The 20,524-nt window shown below is 34.8% G+C and overlaps 1 protein-coding gene across 2 annotated transcripts in view; it reads left to right on the forward strand.

Annotated features, from left to right (window-relative positions):
* Positions 1-4,896, forward strand: part of LOC130457885 (galactocerebrosidase-like) — a 147,242-nt gene extending 142,346 nt beyond the window's left edge. For both annotated transcript variants that reach the window (XM_056820431.1, XM_056820476.1), the window contains one exon: positions 4,567-4,896. In XM_056820431.1, the coding sequence (XP_056676409.1) occupies positions 4,567-4,611 (45 nt within the window). In that variant the 3' untranslated portion in view covers positions 4,612-4,896. The remainder of the gene's footprint in view (positions 1-4,566) is intronic.
* The last annotated feature ends 15,628 nt before the right edge of the window (positions 4,897-20,524 follow it).

Consider the following 20,524-nt stretch of genomic DNA (forward strand, 5'->3'; position numbering starts at 1 on the left):
AGATAAAAACTAAATTGTGTAAGAATTAAAATGGGTTGACAAATATAAGAATTTTTAAAAATTGTTAAAATAGTCTCCATTTATAAAAATTAACTCTTAAGTCATGGGGCTGATAGGAGCTTTACTAGCCTTATTACAGCAAAGTAGAGTGTTAAGAGAGGGAAATGTAGGAATAAAGTAGAAAATATTGTCTAGCTAAATACCCTATAATTGCCAATCCAGGAGAATTCAGCTCAAATTTGACAAAGGATCCTTCAGGTCCTGATCTCCAACGAGGAGTCATGGTAGTATCTTCAGCAAGAGCCACCAATACAGAATCCAATGCAGAATCTAAATGTCCACCAGAATCCAAAGTCCAAATCAGAAGCCAAATCCAAAATAAGAATCTAAAATCTGAGTCTGAAATCTGAGTGCCTGACTTCTTGTTGGGTCTCACATTATAAGCACTTTTCTCCGTCCAACAATTCTCCCATGCCACATGTCAGAAATCAATCATAGTTCCTTGATTTGTCTAGTACTACCTCTCTGGGTAGTGCTTGTGGAATCCTCTTCCAGGCTTTGAGGGTATAAATTTCCTTTTTCTATTAAAAGGTTCTTCAAGTGCTTGACTGATGAAGTGTGAAAGGAGGGGCACTCCAAATTCTTGATCGATTAAGTTAAAATAAACAAAGGGAGTTTAAAATTCCCTTTCATAATTGAAAATCACAAAAATTAAAAGAAATTAATAAAACTGAAAATAAAAGAACCATTGAACTAATAAATAAGAGTAGGAGCTAGTTCTTTGAAAAAAAAAAACAAAATTGATAATGTTTTTGTTAATGTAATTTAAAAAAAGAAAAGAAGAAAATGTACAGTATCAAAAATGAAAAGGTAAATATCACCTCCAAGGAAGAAGACATTAGGGCAATTATTAAGAGCTATTTTGCCCAATTATATGACAAGAAACATAACAATATAGGTGAAATGGATGAAACAAAAATATAATTGCCCAGATTAACAAAAGAAGAAATATAATACTTAAATAATCCCATATCAGAAAAAGAAATTGAACAAGACATTAAGGAACTCCATAAGAAACAATCCCCAGGGCCCGATGAATTCACAAGTGAATTCTATTAAACATCTAAAGAACAACTAATTCTATAACTACACAAATTATTTGAGAAAACAAGCAAAGTAGGAGTCTTACCAAATTCTTACAAATATGATACTAATTCCCAAGCAAGGAAAACTAAAAACAGAGAAAGCAAACTATAGACCAATCTTCCTAATTTACATTGATGCAAAAATCATAAATAAAATACAAGTAAAGATTCTACAGCAAGTTATCACAAAGATTATGCATTATGACCAGGTGGGATTTATACCAGGAATGCAATATTAGGAAAACCAGCCACATAATTGACCATATCACCAACCAAACTAATAAATATCACATGATTATCTCAATAGATACGGAAAAAGCCTTTGACAAAATACAACACCCAGACCTGTTACAACACTAGAAAGTTTAGAAAAAGAAGGACCTCTCCTCAAAATAATAAGCAGTATATATTTAAAACCATCATCAAGAATCATGTGTAATAGAGACAAGTTAGACACCTTTCCAATAAGATCAGGGGTCCAGCAATGATGACCATTTTCACCTCCGTTATTTAATATTTCACTAGAAATGCTAGCAGTAGCAATTAGAGAAGAAAATGAAATGGAAAGGATTTAAGTAGGCAATGAGGAAACTAAAGTATCACTCTTTGCAGACAATATGATTGTATAGTTAAGGAATCCTAGAAAATAAACCAGAAAGCTAGGAGAAATAATTAACAACTTTGGTAAAATGGCAGGCTACCAAATAAACCCACATAAATCACCAGCATTTTTAGATATTTCCAACAAAAATCAATAGCAAGAGTTAGAAAGAGAAATTCAATTTAAAAATCACTCTAGACAATAGAAAATATTTAGGAATCTATTTTCCAAGACAAATACAGGAATTATATAAACACAACTACAAAACACTTTCCACACAATTAAAACTAGATCTAAATAATTGGAAAAACATTAATTGCGCATGGGTAGGATGAGTTAATATAATAAAAATGACAATGCTACTGAAATTAATTTACTTATTCAGTGCCATACCTATCAAACTATCAAGAAACTTAATAGAACTGGGAAAAAAAACTGTAACAAAGTTCAACTTGAAGAACAAAAGTTCAAGAATATTGTGGGAAATAATGAAAAAAATAATGTGAAGGATGGTGGCTTAGCAGTACCAGATCTTGAACTATACTACAAATCAGTGATCATCAAAACAATATGGTAATGGCTAAGAGATCAATGTAGTAGATCAGTGAAATAGACTAGTGGTAAATGATCTTAGCAAGCTTGTGTTCAATAAACCCAAAGAACCCAGTTTATGGGACAAGAACTCTCCCTATTTGACAAAATTGGTGGTAAAATTGGAAAACAATATGGGAAAAATTAGGTTTAAAACAACATCTCACACACTATACCATGATAAATTCAAAATGGGTAAAAGACTTAAATATAAAGAGGCAAATCATAAATTAGGTGAACATAGAATAGTATACCTGTCAGATCTATAGGAAGGGAAGGAATTTAAGACCAAGCAAGGGATAGAGTACATTACAAAACATAAACTGAATGATTTTGATTAAATTTAATTAAAAAGATTTTGTTCAAACAAAACCAATGTAACCAAAATTAGAAGGAAAGCAACAAACTGTGAAAACATTTTTATAACAAAATTCTTTGATAAAGGTTTAATTTCCCAAAGATATAAGGAACTAAGCCAAATTTACAAAAAGTCAAGCCATTCTCCAATTGGTCAAGGGATATGAATAAGCAATTTTCAGATGAAGAAAACACAACATGAAAAAGTATTATAATTCCCTCCTGATTAGAGAAATGCAAATCAAAACAACTCTGAGGTACTACCTTATACTAGCAGGTTGGCCAATATGACAGTAAAGGAAAATTAATAATAATTTTTAGATTTTTTTCTCCAAAGAGATAATAAGAAAAATACTTGTACAAAAGTATTTATTGCTGTGCTTTTTATTGCGGCAAAAAAATTGGAAAATGATGGGGGTGTCCTTCAATTGGGGAATGGTTGAACAAATTGTGGTATCTGATGGTAATGAAAAGGAATTCCATGTGAACTGAAAAGACCTCCAGGAATTGATACAGAGCAAAAGGAGCAGAACCAGAACACTATACAGAAACTGTAACATTGTGCCACAATCAAATGAAATGGACTTCTTTACTAGTAGCAATGCAAAGACCCAGGACAATTCCAAGGGACTTATGAGAAAGAATGATATACATATCTAGAGAAAGAACTGTGGGGGTAGATATTCAGAAGAAAAGCACATGATTGATTATGTGGTTTGATGGATATGTGATTGGGGTTTTCGCTTTAGAAAAAATATCATTATAAATATGAATAATGTGGAAATAGGTTTTAAAGACTGATATGTTTATAACCCAGTGGAATGGTGTTTTAGCTCTGGGAGGTGGGAGAGAAGATGGGAGGGAAAGAACATAAATCTTGTAACCAGAGAATAATATTCTAGAAAAAAATTTTAATTTTAAATTAAATTTTTAAATTTTTAAAATAAATAAAAATAAAAAATAATAAAAACAAAGTCCATTTAAAAAAAAAGAGACTCATAAAATGAATTATGTTCAGCTAAAATAAGGGTTTGGAGTAGAATTTCTCATACTTTAGCTGAATTAAAAAAAATAGGAGAAAGTATTCTTGATCTCACAGATGACAGTAAATATAGATTTGGTCATGTGAGACAAGCAGGAAAACTTTAAAAGTAAAATAGAAAAAATACATTGACCAAATGATATTACACCCAAGTATTTAAAGGGAAGTTAGTGATTAAAGATTCACAATCATTTGGGACTTCAAAATCACTTTTTCATAAATAGCAGAAAGACATCAAAGATGTAATTATTAGAGAAAATCTATTTGTGCCATTGTGGAAAAATGCTACCCTTAGAATAAAAAAAAGTCTTGAGTTTAAGTTCTGCCTTTGATTTCCAGGCTTTGTGTCCCTGGAGAAGTCATTTGACCTCTTTAATGCTCTTTAATGCTCTAGGCAACTCTGTAAAACTATCTAAATACTCAAGAATAGTTATCTTCATCTGTAGCGGTTGTTTCCTCAATGAGATTTCTCTACACAAGTGAAATAAAATAGGTTTAGGAGGAGGGGTTATATGCTAAGAAATGCATATATGCTAGTTCTTTAATAATTACTGAATAAGAATCTTAAGTAATATAACTTTCCCAGCATTGCACATCATTTTTCCAAAACTGAGCATTGGTTAAGTTGTAAAAGTTTCAAACTGAGAAAAGAAGAAAGAATTGCTAAACAAATGCTTTATAGTCCCTAATACACTAAACATAGTCAAGGGAAATATGAATAAAAGAATTACTTAAATATGTTCTAAACAACAATTTAAAATTATGATAATGTCTAAAAATGAATGATGGGGATAATGATTACATTAATTTTTATTTTTTTTGTTTTGCAGAGGAAGATGCCAAAATTCTCAAGATGCAATAAGAACAGTTCTTGAAGGAAATTTTTTACAATTTCTCAAAACCTATCAACAAAAGAAAGAAAAAAACCAAGCATGAAATTTAAAAAAAAAAATGAAAATGCACTAACAAGTCCAGTGATGGACCACCTTTTGAGCTTGGTGTGTCAAAATTTGCCAAAAAACCGAACATAACTCAGGTGGTATATCACTTTGAGAAAAAAAAAACAACAACATAATTTTGCAATATTTATAGTTTACATGACAAAAATGTATAATTGTAATATATAACTATATTTAATAAACCAAAAACTAATTATTTAACTTACCTGCTTAGGGACTTCTTTGTTCATCTGTCAGTTGGTTTCTTTTGTTGGCCTTGATATTATTTAACTTGTGTGGGGTGCCGTGAACTAAAATAAGTGAGGGGGAGGGGAAATTCTTTAACTAACCTGCCTATTAGTGACTTTTTTGTTGCTGAATTTTATTGGCTAAATCTTCAATTGAAGGTTGGCATTTTGTACACTTCAAGCCCAAGCAAGCACTACTCACTTCATCTGTCAATCTGTTTCTTTTGTTGGTTTTGATATTATTTAACTCTGAGAATAAGGTCTCACAAAAGTATGTAGAGGCAAAAATTGTGAGCAAAGGTATTGCTATATTTTTAAGGTGCTAAAAGTTTTTTGTAATTGGTTCTAGGCACTCCACATTTCCTGTTCATAGTGGCACTCCTCTTGATTCTCCAAGCAGCACACATAGCATAGGCCCTCACCTCTCTTAGCCTCCCCCTCACTTATGTCATTAATTATGGTCAATTAGAAATCCATGATGCCCCAGAACAGTAGATTGGATGATAGTTGCTGAGGTTTTGTGGTTGCTGGTAATGGATATCACAGGGTCCCCAGAGACACATCCCCCACTGCATTCCACTACTCCCTGCTCCTCAGACCAGAAGTGAGGTCAAAGATCAGATCTCGGCCTAACTGGAAGTTGGGCTTATCATAGACTGTCTTGCTGAGGTCATTTACCCCAAGTCTATTCCACTGATCCTCTTTTCTGTCTCTTAGTACCAAATTGTTTTGATGACCACTTCTTTATAGCATAGTTTGAGATCTGGGACTGCAAGTCCTCCTTCCTTTGCATTTTTTTCATGATTTCCCTTGATATCCTTGATCTTTTGTACCAACACTTTTTCTAGTAGTTATTGAAGTGAGTTTTCTTAATTTCCCTCTGTATCTTTGGGAAGCAGTAAGAGACAGGTCAAGAATTTTACAAACTCTTCCTCTGTGTCTTTATGAGACAGTGATGGACATGTTAGCCCTCTGTCTCTTTAAGAGACCCACTTCAAAGAGTCAGTTAAGCCAAAACGACTCCATTTTCTCTGGTTTCTGAGAGAATAGGAGTTCTGGTGTTCTGTGTTGGTCCCTCTCTGTCAAGAGGATCTGATAGTTGACTTCTGACAGTTTGGTTTCAGATACTGGTATGAGGAGATTGGAGAAGATAAAGGCTTATTTTATTAGTTAAGTTGATAGAGAATATACTTTTAGATAGAATAGTTTTAGTTAGATCTGCTTTGTCAGGTAAGAAGATCCTGCCCAAGAAGGCAGTTAGATTTAGTGTTTCTTAGAAATTTAGCATAGGGTTTGGATTTAGGCATAGTTATAAGATATACTTATTTCCTACCTTCTACTTCCTATCCTAACCTCTCCTGTGAATAAATAAATTTCAGTGAATTTACCAAACTGATCTCCGTAACTTTTATCAAACTCCCACCAATAATTTTACCCCACAACATAGTGAAAAACTAGGAATGAAGTGGGTGTCCAAGGGTCAGAGAATGGCTGAATACTTTGCAGTATAGGATTGCAATGGAATATTGTGCTATGAAAATTAAATATTATGAATTCATAATGTGAAGATTAAATTAAATCTCCTCTGATTGTGAAAATGAAATTAACTCTCCCCTGGTTGTGAAGATTGAATTAACTCTCCCCTAATTGTGAAGATTAAGTTAACTCTCCCTTGCCCATTTTTAGATTTAATCACCAGAAGTGTATACACTCCACTCACACTTGAGTGGGGGAGGTCTGTGACCTAAGTGTGTGATAGTGAGTGATGAATCAGAATCAACTGACTGCCCCCCTGCAGTCATAAGGAAAGCTTTAGCTGTAATTGGTACATGTAAAGTGGAAGAAAGTCACAGGAAGTGATGAAAAAGAATGATCTTCTAAAATGCCAATCTTTTCCTGAGAGTGCTTTTCATTCTTTTGTCTTCAGCTTGATTTTGGAGGAGCATTGGCTTGACATCTCAGACTGCTTCTTTTTGGATCAACATGTGTTGAGTGAAAAAGGCTGACTCCTTTCCTGGATTTTCTGAAGGGACAGGCCTCAGGAGAGACCTACCCTCTTGAGAAAGGCTCCCTGCATCTCTAGTCCTTGGTTACAGGGGCTGAGGCCTCTCTGGCTAAGGGATAATTAGCCCTGCCTGGGCTGAGCCAGGGGCTGGAACAAAATACTTAGTGAGTAGGCTAGATATCTTACCCTATCCTCTCTTTGATTTTCTTACTTTCATTCTTTCTATATTTTATAAATACATTGTTAAAACAAATTTCTTTGGAATTTGACTAAATTCTTGGCAACCCTACTCTTGAATAATCCAGTCCAATTTTTTATAAAAACCTCTCAATTTCTAAACCTTACAATAGAAATATGATAAAATATATGAAATGATGCTGAGTGTGAAAATTAGAACCAAGAAGACACAATAATGTAAATGAATGTATTGTTCATCCTTTGTTTCAAGGGGACCAATGACATCACAGAGTGATGTTTTAATTCCTCATAAATTGGATTTATGTGAAGCAAAGTTGTGGAAAGTTGCACAAAGTCATCAGTCTTACTCCCTCTTCAAGTCAATGAAGTTCAGCGGCAAGACAAAAGTCAAGACATCTGTGGATGGCCTGGGATATACTGGATGATATTGACTTTTTCAATGTCTGACCTGTCAGGTGACTGACAAACATTCATGGGTCCTGAGGGGTGAGGATTCCTATAGGATGTATAATCATTTTATAATTTTGAAATTTTGGGAAATTTATAAAATTTTAGAGAATTTCTAAACAATTTTTTGGCATTGACTGTCTCTTTCTCTCTATATTTCTTTTTTTATTTTCATAAGTACCAATGGTAGCTTAAGCTTGACTTAGTACAGCTGTTTCTGATTTGCCATTTGCTAGCACATGTCTATCATAGGTCATCCTCCTATATACTTAATCTTTAAGTATTGGTGTAGACATTCCTGATTTTGTTAGACTGAGTAGGGTGGAGTAATCTAAAGTTCACAATACCCCTGATGATGATTGGGAGACTAGTCTCCCTAATTAATCACTAAACATAATCATTCTGCACCTTTAAATTTTCTAACTGCAGGTGCATACATAATTTCACCTTCTAAGAGGAAATTACAATAGTTAGAGAGAAGAGGGAAATAAAAGACAGACAGCAAAACCAATGTTTGCTGGGCACATTGACAAAAGCCAATTAGGGGGCAGTTCTCTTTTGGCATAGGAATATACATTCAAATAAATTTTCAATCAAACTTCAGTTCAATTAACCACACCAAAAGTTCATTCTGGATCTTCTTGATGTAGTGTAGGTTTTCTGGCATCTTTCTGCAACAGTTCATTCTCTGGATTTAGGAGTTAGCAAGCTTCTTTCCTTGAAGATCTTTCTCAAACAAAATTTCAAAATCTTGGATTTTTATTAAAATATAAACCGCTACCCCTGAAGTGGGTGTTAAGAAACATCCAGTTCAGCTCAGGATGCATGGTTGAGTTATAGGGGTGTAAGAGTTAATTATGAAAAGAGGAGAAAAGCAAAAAATCCCCAAAAATATAAAGAAAAAAATGGAAGAAAGTTAAACTTTTGGTAGAAAGAAAAAATTTCAAAATCAGAATAAAAATACCAAAATCTATATATATAAAATGTTGAGTAAGCAAGAATAAATTCATAATAGACCCTTGTATAGGTCCAATTTAAAGTAATTTCTATCCCACAAATCTGTAAGACAGAATGCAGCAATATTTCACTTACCCATTTTCAGCCAAGACTACAGGAAGTTGCCATACTATAAGAAAGAAAAAGCACTAGAATTTTATTTTGATAGGGAAGTGTCATTAACTGGTCTTATTTTTGCCATTCTCAGGGATATGGGGAGCCAGGATGATAGTTAAACTTTGGTACTTGTCTGACTATTTCACAATGGGTGTAGGAAATCCTATGACAACACATGTCAAGTGTCTCAACCTCGAGTCTCCACACTAGTTTTTCCTATGTGTTCTTTTTGGCACTATTCAGGTTAAGTCTGTGCTCCTTGTTTTTATCCCATTTCCTAGAATCAAACACAAACATTAATCACAGTCCCATAACATTTTATCAATAAATGTCAGGTTCCCACAGTTTAAAGCTTTTGGGTATGCATTAATATTATAGCAAGTATATATATATACATATATATATATATATATAACTTATATTACTGAAGAAAAATAATATTAATTGTATATACCTTTAGTACAAAAAATAAGAAAAAAGGGAAAAATCAAATATTCTAATCAAAAGAAAAGAAAAGCAATAATAAAAATAAGGGGGAAAAGAAAAAAAATCAGGAATTCAATGTGTTCTCGAAAAAACAGAATCTACTTGTCAACGTATTATTATCTCCAATGCATGTGATAGGATACAGTCAATCAGTCTCAAGAGAAGATGCTCTCTTTACATGTGAACAATGAATCCAAAAGTCCTTCTCTCCAATCTTTATAGATGTTGGACTAGTTAACAATATTTTGAGTTGCTCCAGTATGCTGGAAGTTTTTATTATATACCTTGTCTCCTGGGTTCAGGTTGTGAAGTGAAAAGTCCAGTGGTCCGGCTGTAGCTCTGGATTCATGGAGTTCATGCAGTTTGTGCTGTAATTCCTGTATATAGGAATCAATAGTAGTATCTCCTCCTAATAGTGATATATATGCTTGGGAAAAAGGCTTAGCCTGAATAGGTGAATGTCCAAAAAGCATCTTAAATGGTGAGATGTGTAGGTCTCCTCTAGGCCTGCTTCTAAGATAAAATAGGACCAGAGGAAGAATTTCAGACCATTTTAAATGGGTCTCAGTGAATAATTTTCCAATTATAGTTTTAAGTTCTTTGTTCATTCTTTCCTACTATTTGGAGGGGAGACAAAACTGAAAAGGGTTAATGAATATTAACAAAATCAATAGAGTCTAAGAAGAACCACCTTCTGCCTCATGTGGAGGGGCAGTAGCACCCTGAGTATTTTTAGGATGAGCTCCATTTTTTATATATTGATTGGTATCTTGTTGTGTATGTTCTTTTGTCTCATTTTGAGCACTGTCATTTTCTCAATTTCCATTTCTATAATTTTGATTTCTAAAATTTTTATTTTTATAGTCATTATAGTTATTTCTATCAGTTCTAAAATTGTGATTTCTATGATCATTATTATAGTCATGTCTATAGTTATTATTTCTAAATCTGTTATTATTCCTTTTTTCCTGTAGACAGCTCCTACAGACCATCATTACATGGCCTCTCTTCCCACAGAAAAGGCATGTAATGGATTGATAATTAGATTCTTGGAGAGGGGCAAGTGTTATTTGTTGAGTATCATGCCCACTTTCCATTTTAGCCATCTTATGTTTGAAACATCTCAATTCTTTCTTATTTCCTCTGTGACATCATTATTTTCTTCCTCCTTTTCTTTGTTTCCCTTTGAAACATATATAGTTGTTTTCTGTAATTCTTCAAGGTTTATCTCTGGCCATCTTGGACAATGTGTTCTAAAATAATCCCTAATCACTTTGCAAGTGTTATTGACAAAGAGCCTTCTAACTTGTCTTGTACTATTTTCTTTAGATAGGTCAAAATCCAGGTATCTACCCCCAAACTTGATTATTCTGTCCAAGAATCTGGAGGGTGTCTCTTCCTTATTTTGCTTAATTTTTTTCAAATTCCATCCACTTATCTGTACTGTCTGCACATTCTCTCATTGCCGTTAGGATGGCCTCTCTACAATGGTATAGTTGTAAAAGATCCTCAGAGTCACTATAGTCCCATTTGGGATGGCCAATGTGCTGCATTGTCCCCATGGGTTTTGTTGACATGTTTTATTGATATGAGCAATTATTTTATTTTTCTCACATTCAGTTAAAAAAGCCTGTAGCAAGTTTTCAACATCTTTGTAAGATGGATTATATTGAAAAAAATATGTCTGTCATCTTTTTCGTGACCAGAAAGGGATCTTGTTCATATGTGGGAACATTTCGTGTAAATTCATTTATTTCTTGGGGAGTAAATGGTATATTGCACCTTAAAGTCACCACATCCCCATTCCATCCTATTTCAGGTACTGCTCTTAGAGGAAACAGGCCTCTAGTTGAATTTTGTACCTATAGGTCAGTTCAACTAAGACGAGTTTCTTTAGAAGGATGAGATCTCCTTTGGGCTGCAATTTGGTTTTGTGTAGGAGAAGGAACATGAGAAACTGGGATTGCAGGGGAAGGGTTTTGGGGATTAAATTCAACCAAGATTTACAGACCATGAGAGAACAAGTCTGTTAGCTGAGCTATAGGGAAGGTGTTTTCCATCTCTATTTTAGGGAAGGAAATTTCTTCATTCAAAGGTTTGGAAACAGATCTGTTTCTGGTAGGGTGGATCTTTGCCAATTGATTCTGTAAGAAACACTTTAGATTGTCTAATTGGGCTTGCATGTTCTCTTGTATTTTATACTCATTTTTTTTTTATTTTAGCATCTCTAAATGCAGTATAAAAATGATATTACCTAATATAAAAATTGGAGGTATGCTGTATTCCTCAATATCCCTAATTCTTCAACTGCCATATAAATGTTGAATAATGTAGTATTCATTTATATATATATGTGTGTGTGTACATATATATATATATATATGTATATATATATATATATATATAGAGAGAGAGAGAGAGAGAGAGAGAGAGAGAGAAATTATTTTTCTAGTGACTACACAAAACACATGGGGAGCAGGACAAAGCCAAAACTTTCTACAGGTTTTCCTCACTCCTAATCTAGGCAGTTGTTCCCAAAGGGAAAGGAGATTTAAAAATAGCTCTCCCAGTAAGGACCTTAGAGTCCTGTTGCTAAGATTTAAAACAGCAGTGTTCTATCTAATTTAAGGAGAGAAGGAGAAAAGAAAAAAAAATCCAAATTTACTTTCCTTTTTAGCTGATCAAAATAAGCTATTAAAAGGGATAGTCACAGTGGAAAAAAAATGTTTAGGAAAGTTAAGTAGATTGAGGGTATTTTGTCACAACTGACGTGGTCAGCCAAAACTGTAAAGGTTAAAATTATGGTTGAGACTGAAAAGTTTAAATTTTAGTGGTTGCCAGGGGAAATCTAAAATAATAAAACACCCAAGTCAGCTGGAATTTTTTGTGGTGATTTAATTGATAGTGGAGGAGATTAAGGAGAAGGAAAAAGGAAGAGGCTAATACTGGATGGGAAGATTAGGAGATCTATAAAGTAAGGTTTTGAGTGTGAAGGAGGAAAGAATCAGCTTGACCTCCAAAGGGGCTCAGCTAAGATGCCCAAACCTGAATCAGCTCAAGGGCAAAACTCACTACCAAACCCAGACAAATAACTGCCACCACTCCAAGATGTTGGAATGCCTAACACGCTGCCAGCCAGAACTGTTATCTATTGAGTTAGCTTTGTCACCATTTCCTTAATATGGCTATTTTGCTGTTTGAAATTAAAAAGTTATACTTTCTAATCAAGGAACTAGTCCTTTCTTAGAGCATCCATTCTGAGCATCATTGCTTTTGAAAGTTCTGTTAGTTGGCATGTTGTCCAACACTAAAAATAAATAGTTTTACTAGCCTTTTTAAAAAGGAAGAAAACAAATGTATATCTGGCAGTTTAAAAAAAGATATTTATAATCTTCATTTGGAAGAGAATAATCCCAAAGTATTTTTCACTTGATCATCAGCAACTGGAATCTAACATCTAATCTATCTAACAAGTTAAAATTTAAACTGTTATCATTTTGTACTATTAGACATTGGTCATGCAAAAAAATCTTAGATTCCACCTAATAAAAGAACTATAATCATAGAGGTCCTTTTAAAAATATTATTTATTTATTGATACCCAATTTTAAGATTTTACATATTTCTTCCAGCCCGGTTAACATAGAATCTTTTTGGGGACTGAGAATAGTATTAAGTAGAGCCACTTGTATTAAGTCCTATATTCTCTTTCTTCAGCAGAGGGTTTTTATCAGACTTTATCCTTCTTGATACTTGCTAAGTAGCCTTTGACAGTGTTTATCACCCTTTCCTTTTGAATAGTACTTTCCCCTCCCTTGGAATTTAAGATATAATTGTAATAATTAAAATTAAATTATGAGGCTTCTAGTAGCTTTAGTAGCTTTATTACATCAAAGTAGTGATAGTAATGAGAAGGAAATGTAGGAAATAGGTAAAGAGTTGATTAGCTTACTACCCTATATCCTGTTTTATGGATTGAAGCTCACCATCGACAGGGGCTCCTTCAGGTTCTGAACCCCAACCAGAAGACTGAGAGAGCAAGGGAGCAGTCACTGTGTTTCAGATTATAAGCAGTTTTCTCTACCCTCTAGCTCTCCCATGTCACATCTCAGGAACCAATCATAGTTCCTCAATTTGCCTAGCACTACCCAGGAGAGCAGTGCCTGTGGGATCAGTTTACCATCTTGTTGGTTTCAACTTTCTTTCTCTAAGGGCCTGCACATGTCAATGGTAATTGACCTCTAGGTCACTGATTGATTACATCAAAACAAAGAGACATAATGGGGGGAGAAGTTCACTTCCCACACTGTTCTATTCTAGTTCTCTTCCTTTCTGTTTGATTCTTCCTTCTCAGTTTCTTTTTTGAGCTGACCATTTATTTTCCACCTCAAAAATATATTTATGTATGTATATGTGGATATATATGTATGTATATGTTATTTTTTTTGTTCCCCAGAGATCTGTACTGTGCCCTTTTCTCTATACTGTCTCTTGATAATTTCATTAACTACTAAGGGTTCATTTGCCACTTCTAGGTAGGTGAATCCCCAATTGAGATACATACCCATAGATACATGTATGCCTATATGTACACAAGTATAGCTATATACATACATATAGAACATAGACGGTGCATGTGTATATATACAAACACATATGTATGCATAGGCAAAACTATCCTGCTGACCTCTAGTTCTGACTTGCAAACTGCCTGTTGGATTAGATTTCCCATAGATTTCTTAAACTTAATATCCTCAAAATGGAATTACCTTTTGCCTTAAAACCATTTCTCTTCTAAACTTTTCTATTTCTGTTAAAAAAATATCGCCAACTCCCAGTCACCAAGGTTTGCAACCGCAGGCTACAAATCTATTATTGAGTCTTATAATCTTATTCTATTTTATTTTTCCCATCTCTCTACTCCCATGACTATCACCCTAGCTTGGTCACTCATAACTTATCATGTGGACACTTGTAACATCTTCTTAATTGTTTTCCAAAATTTTAGTCTCATTCTTCCAGGTAGTTAACTAATGATCCTAATGAATTGGTCTAACCATATCACACTCCTGTTTTTTGGAATCAGCATAGATGGCCCTGTGTTCAATGAGGAAACACCTATGTGATAGGCATGGAATCAAGGTCAGAATTTAGAGCTGACTAATGAAAACAACTTAGACACTTTCTGAGGGGTCAAGTATTTCTCCTTCCTTTGCAAAGTGAAAGCCAAGGCTTTTTTCCTCTTCTTTTTATTTTGAGGAAATATAAATATTAGACAGGATCATAAGGTTCTTTAAAAGGAAACAGAGTACATACACATTACCACAGCCTGGTATACAGGGTCTGATAAGTCAGGCTCCTTCAAAGATTGCCATGGCAACAACAGCAGAGCTGAGAAACTGTTGAGGATTCATGCCTGTCTTTTAACAAGGAATTACATAAACATAAGACTCTTCTGTTACCTTCCTGCCTCTGATGGTGTTTTCCAAAGCAAAGAGCTAATAAGAGTGATGGGACTGGAAGGAAGATTGACTATATGAAGTTCTACTTACTTGAATTGTGGGCTCAAAAAAAGGAATGTTTTATTTTTAATTATGTTCAGGTTTATAAATAGACTCTGAAGACAAATACCAAAGAATTTCTGGGATGAATTTTGATTAATGACCCTGTGTAAATAGAAATTTTGTACCCTTGAACTACATTACCCAGCATCCCTTTCCTTTCAATCCCCAAGTTGCATGCTTATGTTGTATAGATAAAGGTGTGTGTAGCCCTGCCCTGGGCTCTCTCTCCTTTGGACAATGCTCTGTTCTCTCATAGCCCCTGTGTGTGCAGTTCTAGGAAGCTTCTTTTCCTTACTGAGGCCATCATTTTCCTTTTGTTTTAAGTGTGGATGAGAGAGAGACACAATATATTGCAAAGACTGGATTTTACAATGAAATCTCATGCAAGAAGGAAATAGAACTTTGGTTGCCAAGTGGGGATGGGACTGGAATCTCCAGTTAAGAAAAGCAGGTGAACAATTGGGAATATATTCTTCTTGTCCTTTTGAACTGAGGAGAAAGGAAGAAAATCTCACTGATTTTATCCAGCTACAAATCCCTCGCTAATCTGAAGAGACCCAGATTAACCATATTTCTTTATAAGTGGTGGATAGAGACTTTTTCCCTTTGGGTAACGCAAGAGACTATCCACCTTGAAGATTTTCCTTCAAAGCTGTATCTCTGTCTCAGGAAATTACATCAACTTGACTCCACAAAGATCCTAAGGCCTTCTAGGACTTAGGTCCCTAGACCTGAGTTTCAACCTTTGAAGGAAGTTTAGGTGGAAAATAGAATAGGGACCTCCTGTTTCCCTCTTCCCTAATCTACCATCCCAGATTTATTAACTAATAAATAGATCTTTTAACTTACTGAAGAACTAGACATCTTCTTCTATGTACTAAGGGGATCACAGATAACAATCAGACAAAGGAGAACAGAAACCAGAGACTGAAAGGGATTTCCTCATACCATTCAGCTCTGAGCATAGATTAACTTCAACTTCTCTGGGACAGCTCTACATGGGAGAGAAGTTGTGTTTCTCTTTATCCATTCCCTCCCTCTCAGTTACCTGTCAAAACTTTGGTTCCTGCTCACCCACTAGTACACAAATTATTAATAAATTTTATAAAATATAATACTTGGAGTATTTATTTATTTTTGAAAAACCCTTACCTTCCTTCTTGGAGTCAATGCTGTGTGTTGGCTCCAAGGCAGAAAAGTGGCAAAGGCTAGGCAATGGGGGTTTAGTGACTTGCCCAGGGTCACACAGCTGGGAACTGTCTGAGGCCAGATTTGAACCTAGGACCTCCTGTCTCTAGGCCTGGCTCTCAATCCACTGAGCCACCCAGCTGACCCCTCTTGGAGTACTTAGATATTAATTTTTAATCTTACAAACCAAAGTGATGATCTCTATTTCAATGCCCCATTGACATCTCAAATGCAATGAATTTTAAAAGGAGCTAATTATAGTCCTAATTATATCTTCAAATCTTCTAAACTTCCTTTTTTTTTACCTTTCCAATCATCCTTCACAAAACTACCAAATTAATTTTTCCAACATTTAGAACTTGTAAGAGTTAAAATTGATTTTGGACAAATTAAGAGTTATAAAAAGTTGTGGTTGCAATTTATAATAATTAAAAATAAACTACAAGTCTGTTAGTAGCTTTAGTAGCTTTATTATAGCAAAGTAGAGATAGTAAAGAGAGGGAAGTGTAAGAAGGAGATAGAGAAGACTGCTTAGCTAAATACCCTATAATTGCCGAACCAAAAAATCCAACTCAACTCCTTCAGATCCCAATCTCTAAGCAGGAGTTATAGAAGTCTCTTCAGCAACAGTATTATCAGCCCATAATAGTGTCTCACTGAAGAGAGTCTCACCAAAGAGAGTGTCCCACAAAAGACAGGAAAAGAGACTTTTAAGCCAATGTCTCTGGCTAGGGTCTCCTCAAACCAAGTGAATCACTTTCAGCAAGAGTCATCAATGCAGAATTCCCTCCTTTAGCAAGAGCCTCACAGAATCTCTAAAACAGAATCTCCCATGTAGAATCATCAATGTAGAATGAAGGTTCAGCTCTCTGGGGTCTCACCTTTATAAGCCCTTTTCCCATGTCATTTCCTATCTCGTTAGTTTCTACTTCATTTCACTGAGGGCTGGTCTATCTCTGCACATCTCAATGGTAAAAAGACCACCAGGTCCTTGATTAATTAAATTAAAACAGGGGGCAGGGAAGTCCAAGTCCCTGATTTACAAACAACAAAAGTTAAAACAAAGGGAGTTTAAATTCCCTTTTACAAACTGACTTTCTCCTTTGCTCAAAAAATAAAATGAGTAACTCCCTGTAAAATATAAGCTCATAAGACTGGAATTTAAGGCTACCATAAGGCTAACATAAGGCTACCATATTCAACCTATAGCTTAAATTTCATATTTCTCCCATTCTAGCCCTTGATGTTCCCCACTAACATGAACTACTTCGCTGTTCTCGAAACTCAACATTTCATTTTCTGATTCTGTGCCTGAAATTTACTCATCATTTCTGCTTCTCACAGTCTGTTCAACTGAAGCTCATCTTATATTTCATCTCATAGTGATGCTTTCCATAGTCCTCCCCTCACAGCACTGATTCTCATGTCCCCCTCAAGTAATTTTGTAATTATAACTCATCTAGGTTCTTGTAATAATCCCTAGTAGCATATAAATTTTTGCCTTTGTATTTTCAGTACCGCGTTCATTCCCTTGTATACGGCAGACACTTAATGAATGTTTGATTTTCAAAAAAATTAATCATTTTACTCCTCTAAAGTGACTGTTCTAATGAATACTATCTTGCCCCTTTCTCAGGGCTGCTGAAATAAGTTAAGTACTTGACCTAGACTGATTGTGGTCTGGTAAAGTACTCTGCTCTGTCTGTAACAGACTATGGATCCGTCTGGTAGGCCTCACCACCTGACTGCAATCTGACTACTGTTGATTTTTTATAAAAGGTATATGGGTTTATTGAATATTTCAACACAGGGAAAGGAAGGAGGGCCAGAGAAAGGATTCCATAAATAATAGTTTCTCTATTTTTCCTCCCTCCAATCTGAGGAATCCTCAGAGATCCATCTTCTGTTCTTGCAGCTACTTATTCTACATCGTCTGCCTAAATCTCCCAAACCCTATCTAGCTTCCTGACTACTGGTTCCCCAAAATATTGTTAGTGGACAAGTTTATAGTTCAGTTGGAATAGATAGTTGGAAGGGGATAGTGAAGTCACTATCTTTGACTTTGGACTTTGGGTCCAGCCAAATATGGCTACGGCTTCACTTCCTGGCAGACACATCTCTAGGCTCTGGTGGCTCCTTCTCAGTAAAGATGAAATCTATTAGGCTACTGGAACACAGGAACTAGGTTGATGGGAACAGAAGAAATCCAGGTGTATAGGATCTCTGTCTCAGAGACAAGATGGTTAATAGAACAATCACAGGATCAGGGCAAATGACTTCCCACAGAAAGTCTGATACTCCATGGCAGGAAGTACTCTCTCCCAACTCTTAAAAAGACAGGAACAGTCCCCAATTGATTCTATGAGTGTCCTTATATTCATTCCTAATAGTCTGGAGAATCTCTCCTACTTAGTTCCATACATGAGCCAACCTTGGTTTGCAAAGCCATGCATCTGACTTCTGCAAAAGATCTTACCTGTCTGTCTTTTCCCTCTTTCACTGCATAGGATGATATTGGCTCAATATCAGTATAGACAATTTCATGTTTTCTTTCTGGAACTGATCAATTTGTGATATGACTGATTGAGATTCACTTGTCTCTCTCTAAATTGAAATTTATCAAGGACAAATCTATCTCTGTTCTGTTCAAGTAGCTTCAATAAGGGGTAGGTAGGCATCTCATTGGATTGAGAGTCAGGCCTATAGACAGGATGTTCTATGTTCAAATCTGGTCTTGGATATTTCCTAGTTATCCCTGGGCAAGTTGTGTAGCTCCCATTTCTTGGCCCTTATTGCTTTTCTGCCTTGGAACCAATATTTAATTAATTCTAAGACAAGATAAGGGAGAAGGAGAAGGAGAAGAAGGAAAGAAAAGTTTGTAGTTTAAACACAGTTCCCTATTTCTCCTAGGATCAAATATGAATTCTTCTCTTTGGTTTTTAAAACCCTTAAAAATAATGGTTGCAATAATCACATTTATAGAGCACTTTAAAGTTTGAAAAACCATTTGTTTGATATTCACAATAACCTTGGGAAGTAGAAGCTGTAATTATCCCCATTTCTAGATGAGGAAACTGAAATATGTAGCACTTAAGTGACTTGCTTAGGGTTATATAGCAAAGTAGGTATTTAAAAGTAAAATAACGTAAATGTTTAAAGTAAAGTAAAGAACTCAGGTCTTCTTTACTCCAGGTTCAAAACTCTATCCACTATGTCATCTATTTGCCTCTAAATCTGATTCTACTCTATCTTCCCAGGTTGACTGTAAATTACTATTCACTATTAAAATGGCTTACTTTCTATTCTCCATTTACTAAAGCCCATCCCTGGCTGTTGTGTCTTTCTATATTTCTATATATTTTGTCATGGAATGCAATGCCTCCTCATCTCTGCTTATTTTTAAAATTTATTAAAATTTATTTTTTATTTAAATTTTTATTTATTTTTCAAAATCCTTACCTTCCATCTTAGAATCAATACTACATATTGGTTCCAAGGCAGAAGAGTGGTAAGAGCTAGGCAATGGAGGTTAAGTGACTTGTCCAGGCTCACATAACTAGGAAGTTCAGATCTAAACCCAGGACCTCCCATCTCTGGGCCTTGCTTTCAATCCACTGGGCCACTAATATGTAACATTTGCTTTAAGGTTTGCAAAATACTTTACAAATATTACCATGGTTGATCTTCTCACAACTACCCTGAAAAGCAGGTGCCATTATTCTCCCCACTAATAAAGTGAGGAAACTAAGGAAGAAAAAGGTTAACTGATATGCTCAGAGTCACACAATTAGTAAATTCCTGAGACTGTATTTGAATTTATGTCTTCCTGCCTCCCAATCCAATGTTATTCATGTCCCTCTGTGCTCCACCAAATTACTTTGTTTTTTACTTTGCATTTATTCTATGTTTACTTCTCTGTGAATATATTGCTGTTGCACATTTCCTGTAGGTCATAAACTTTTTGAGGTGACATTTTCATTTTTGTGCTGTGTTCCTTGTTACTGACACATAGTAGGCATTTCATCAATGCTCAGTTGATTAGTTGAAGATACCTCTCCATTCTCTAAGGAGAACATTTTGGTAACCATTAGTAATGTGTCAAATATTGACCTTAAATAATCACATAATCATATATTAGTAATTAGGAATTAGTAATTCTATTTTCAGAGCAAAAAAATGCAGTATAAATGAAAAAAGCACAGCTAATCCAAGAAAAGTTAAATAGAATTCGATAAATGTCTTTATCAATAAGTAAAACCTAATTTTACCTTTAGCACACTAAGTGCATTTGGAAAGATGTGAGTGCAAGTTGGCAATCTGATTTTAAGTGTCTTTCTACTAATATGAATTTACCAAAGGAAGGATTTTGGCATGTTTGCACCACTAAACCAACTGAAAATGTTGCTATACCTTCATTTTCATATTCCAAATATACTTCCTTTATTCAGCATCATTGGTGGAAGAGCCCAAGAGAATGAATTTTCCAAGTAACTGAAGCTTGTCCCCTTAAAGGATCAAAATATTTTATTTTAACTGTTTTCACTAGTAATCATTTAAAAATAGATTATTCCTTTCCTTGCCTTCTTAAAGAGGTTATTTAG

Source organism: Monodelphis domestica, chromosome 1 (assembly GCF_027887165.1).
Source record: "Monodelphis domestica isolate mMonDom1 chromosome 1, mMonDom1.pri, whole genome shotgun sequence".
Lineage (NCBI taxonomy): Eukaryota > Metazoa > Chordata > Mammalia > Didelphimorphia > Didelphidae > Monodelphis > Monodelphis domestica.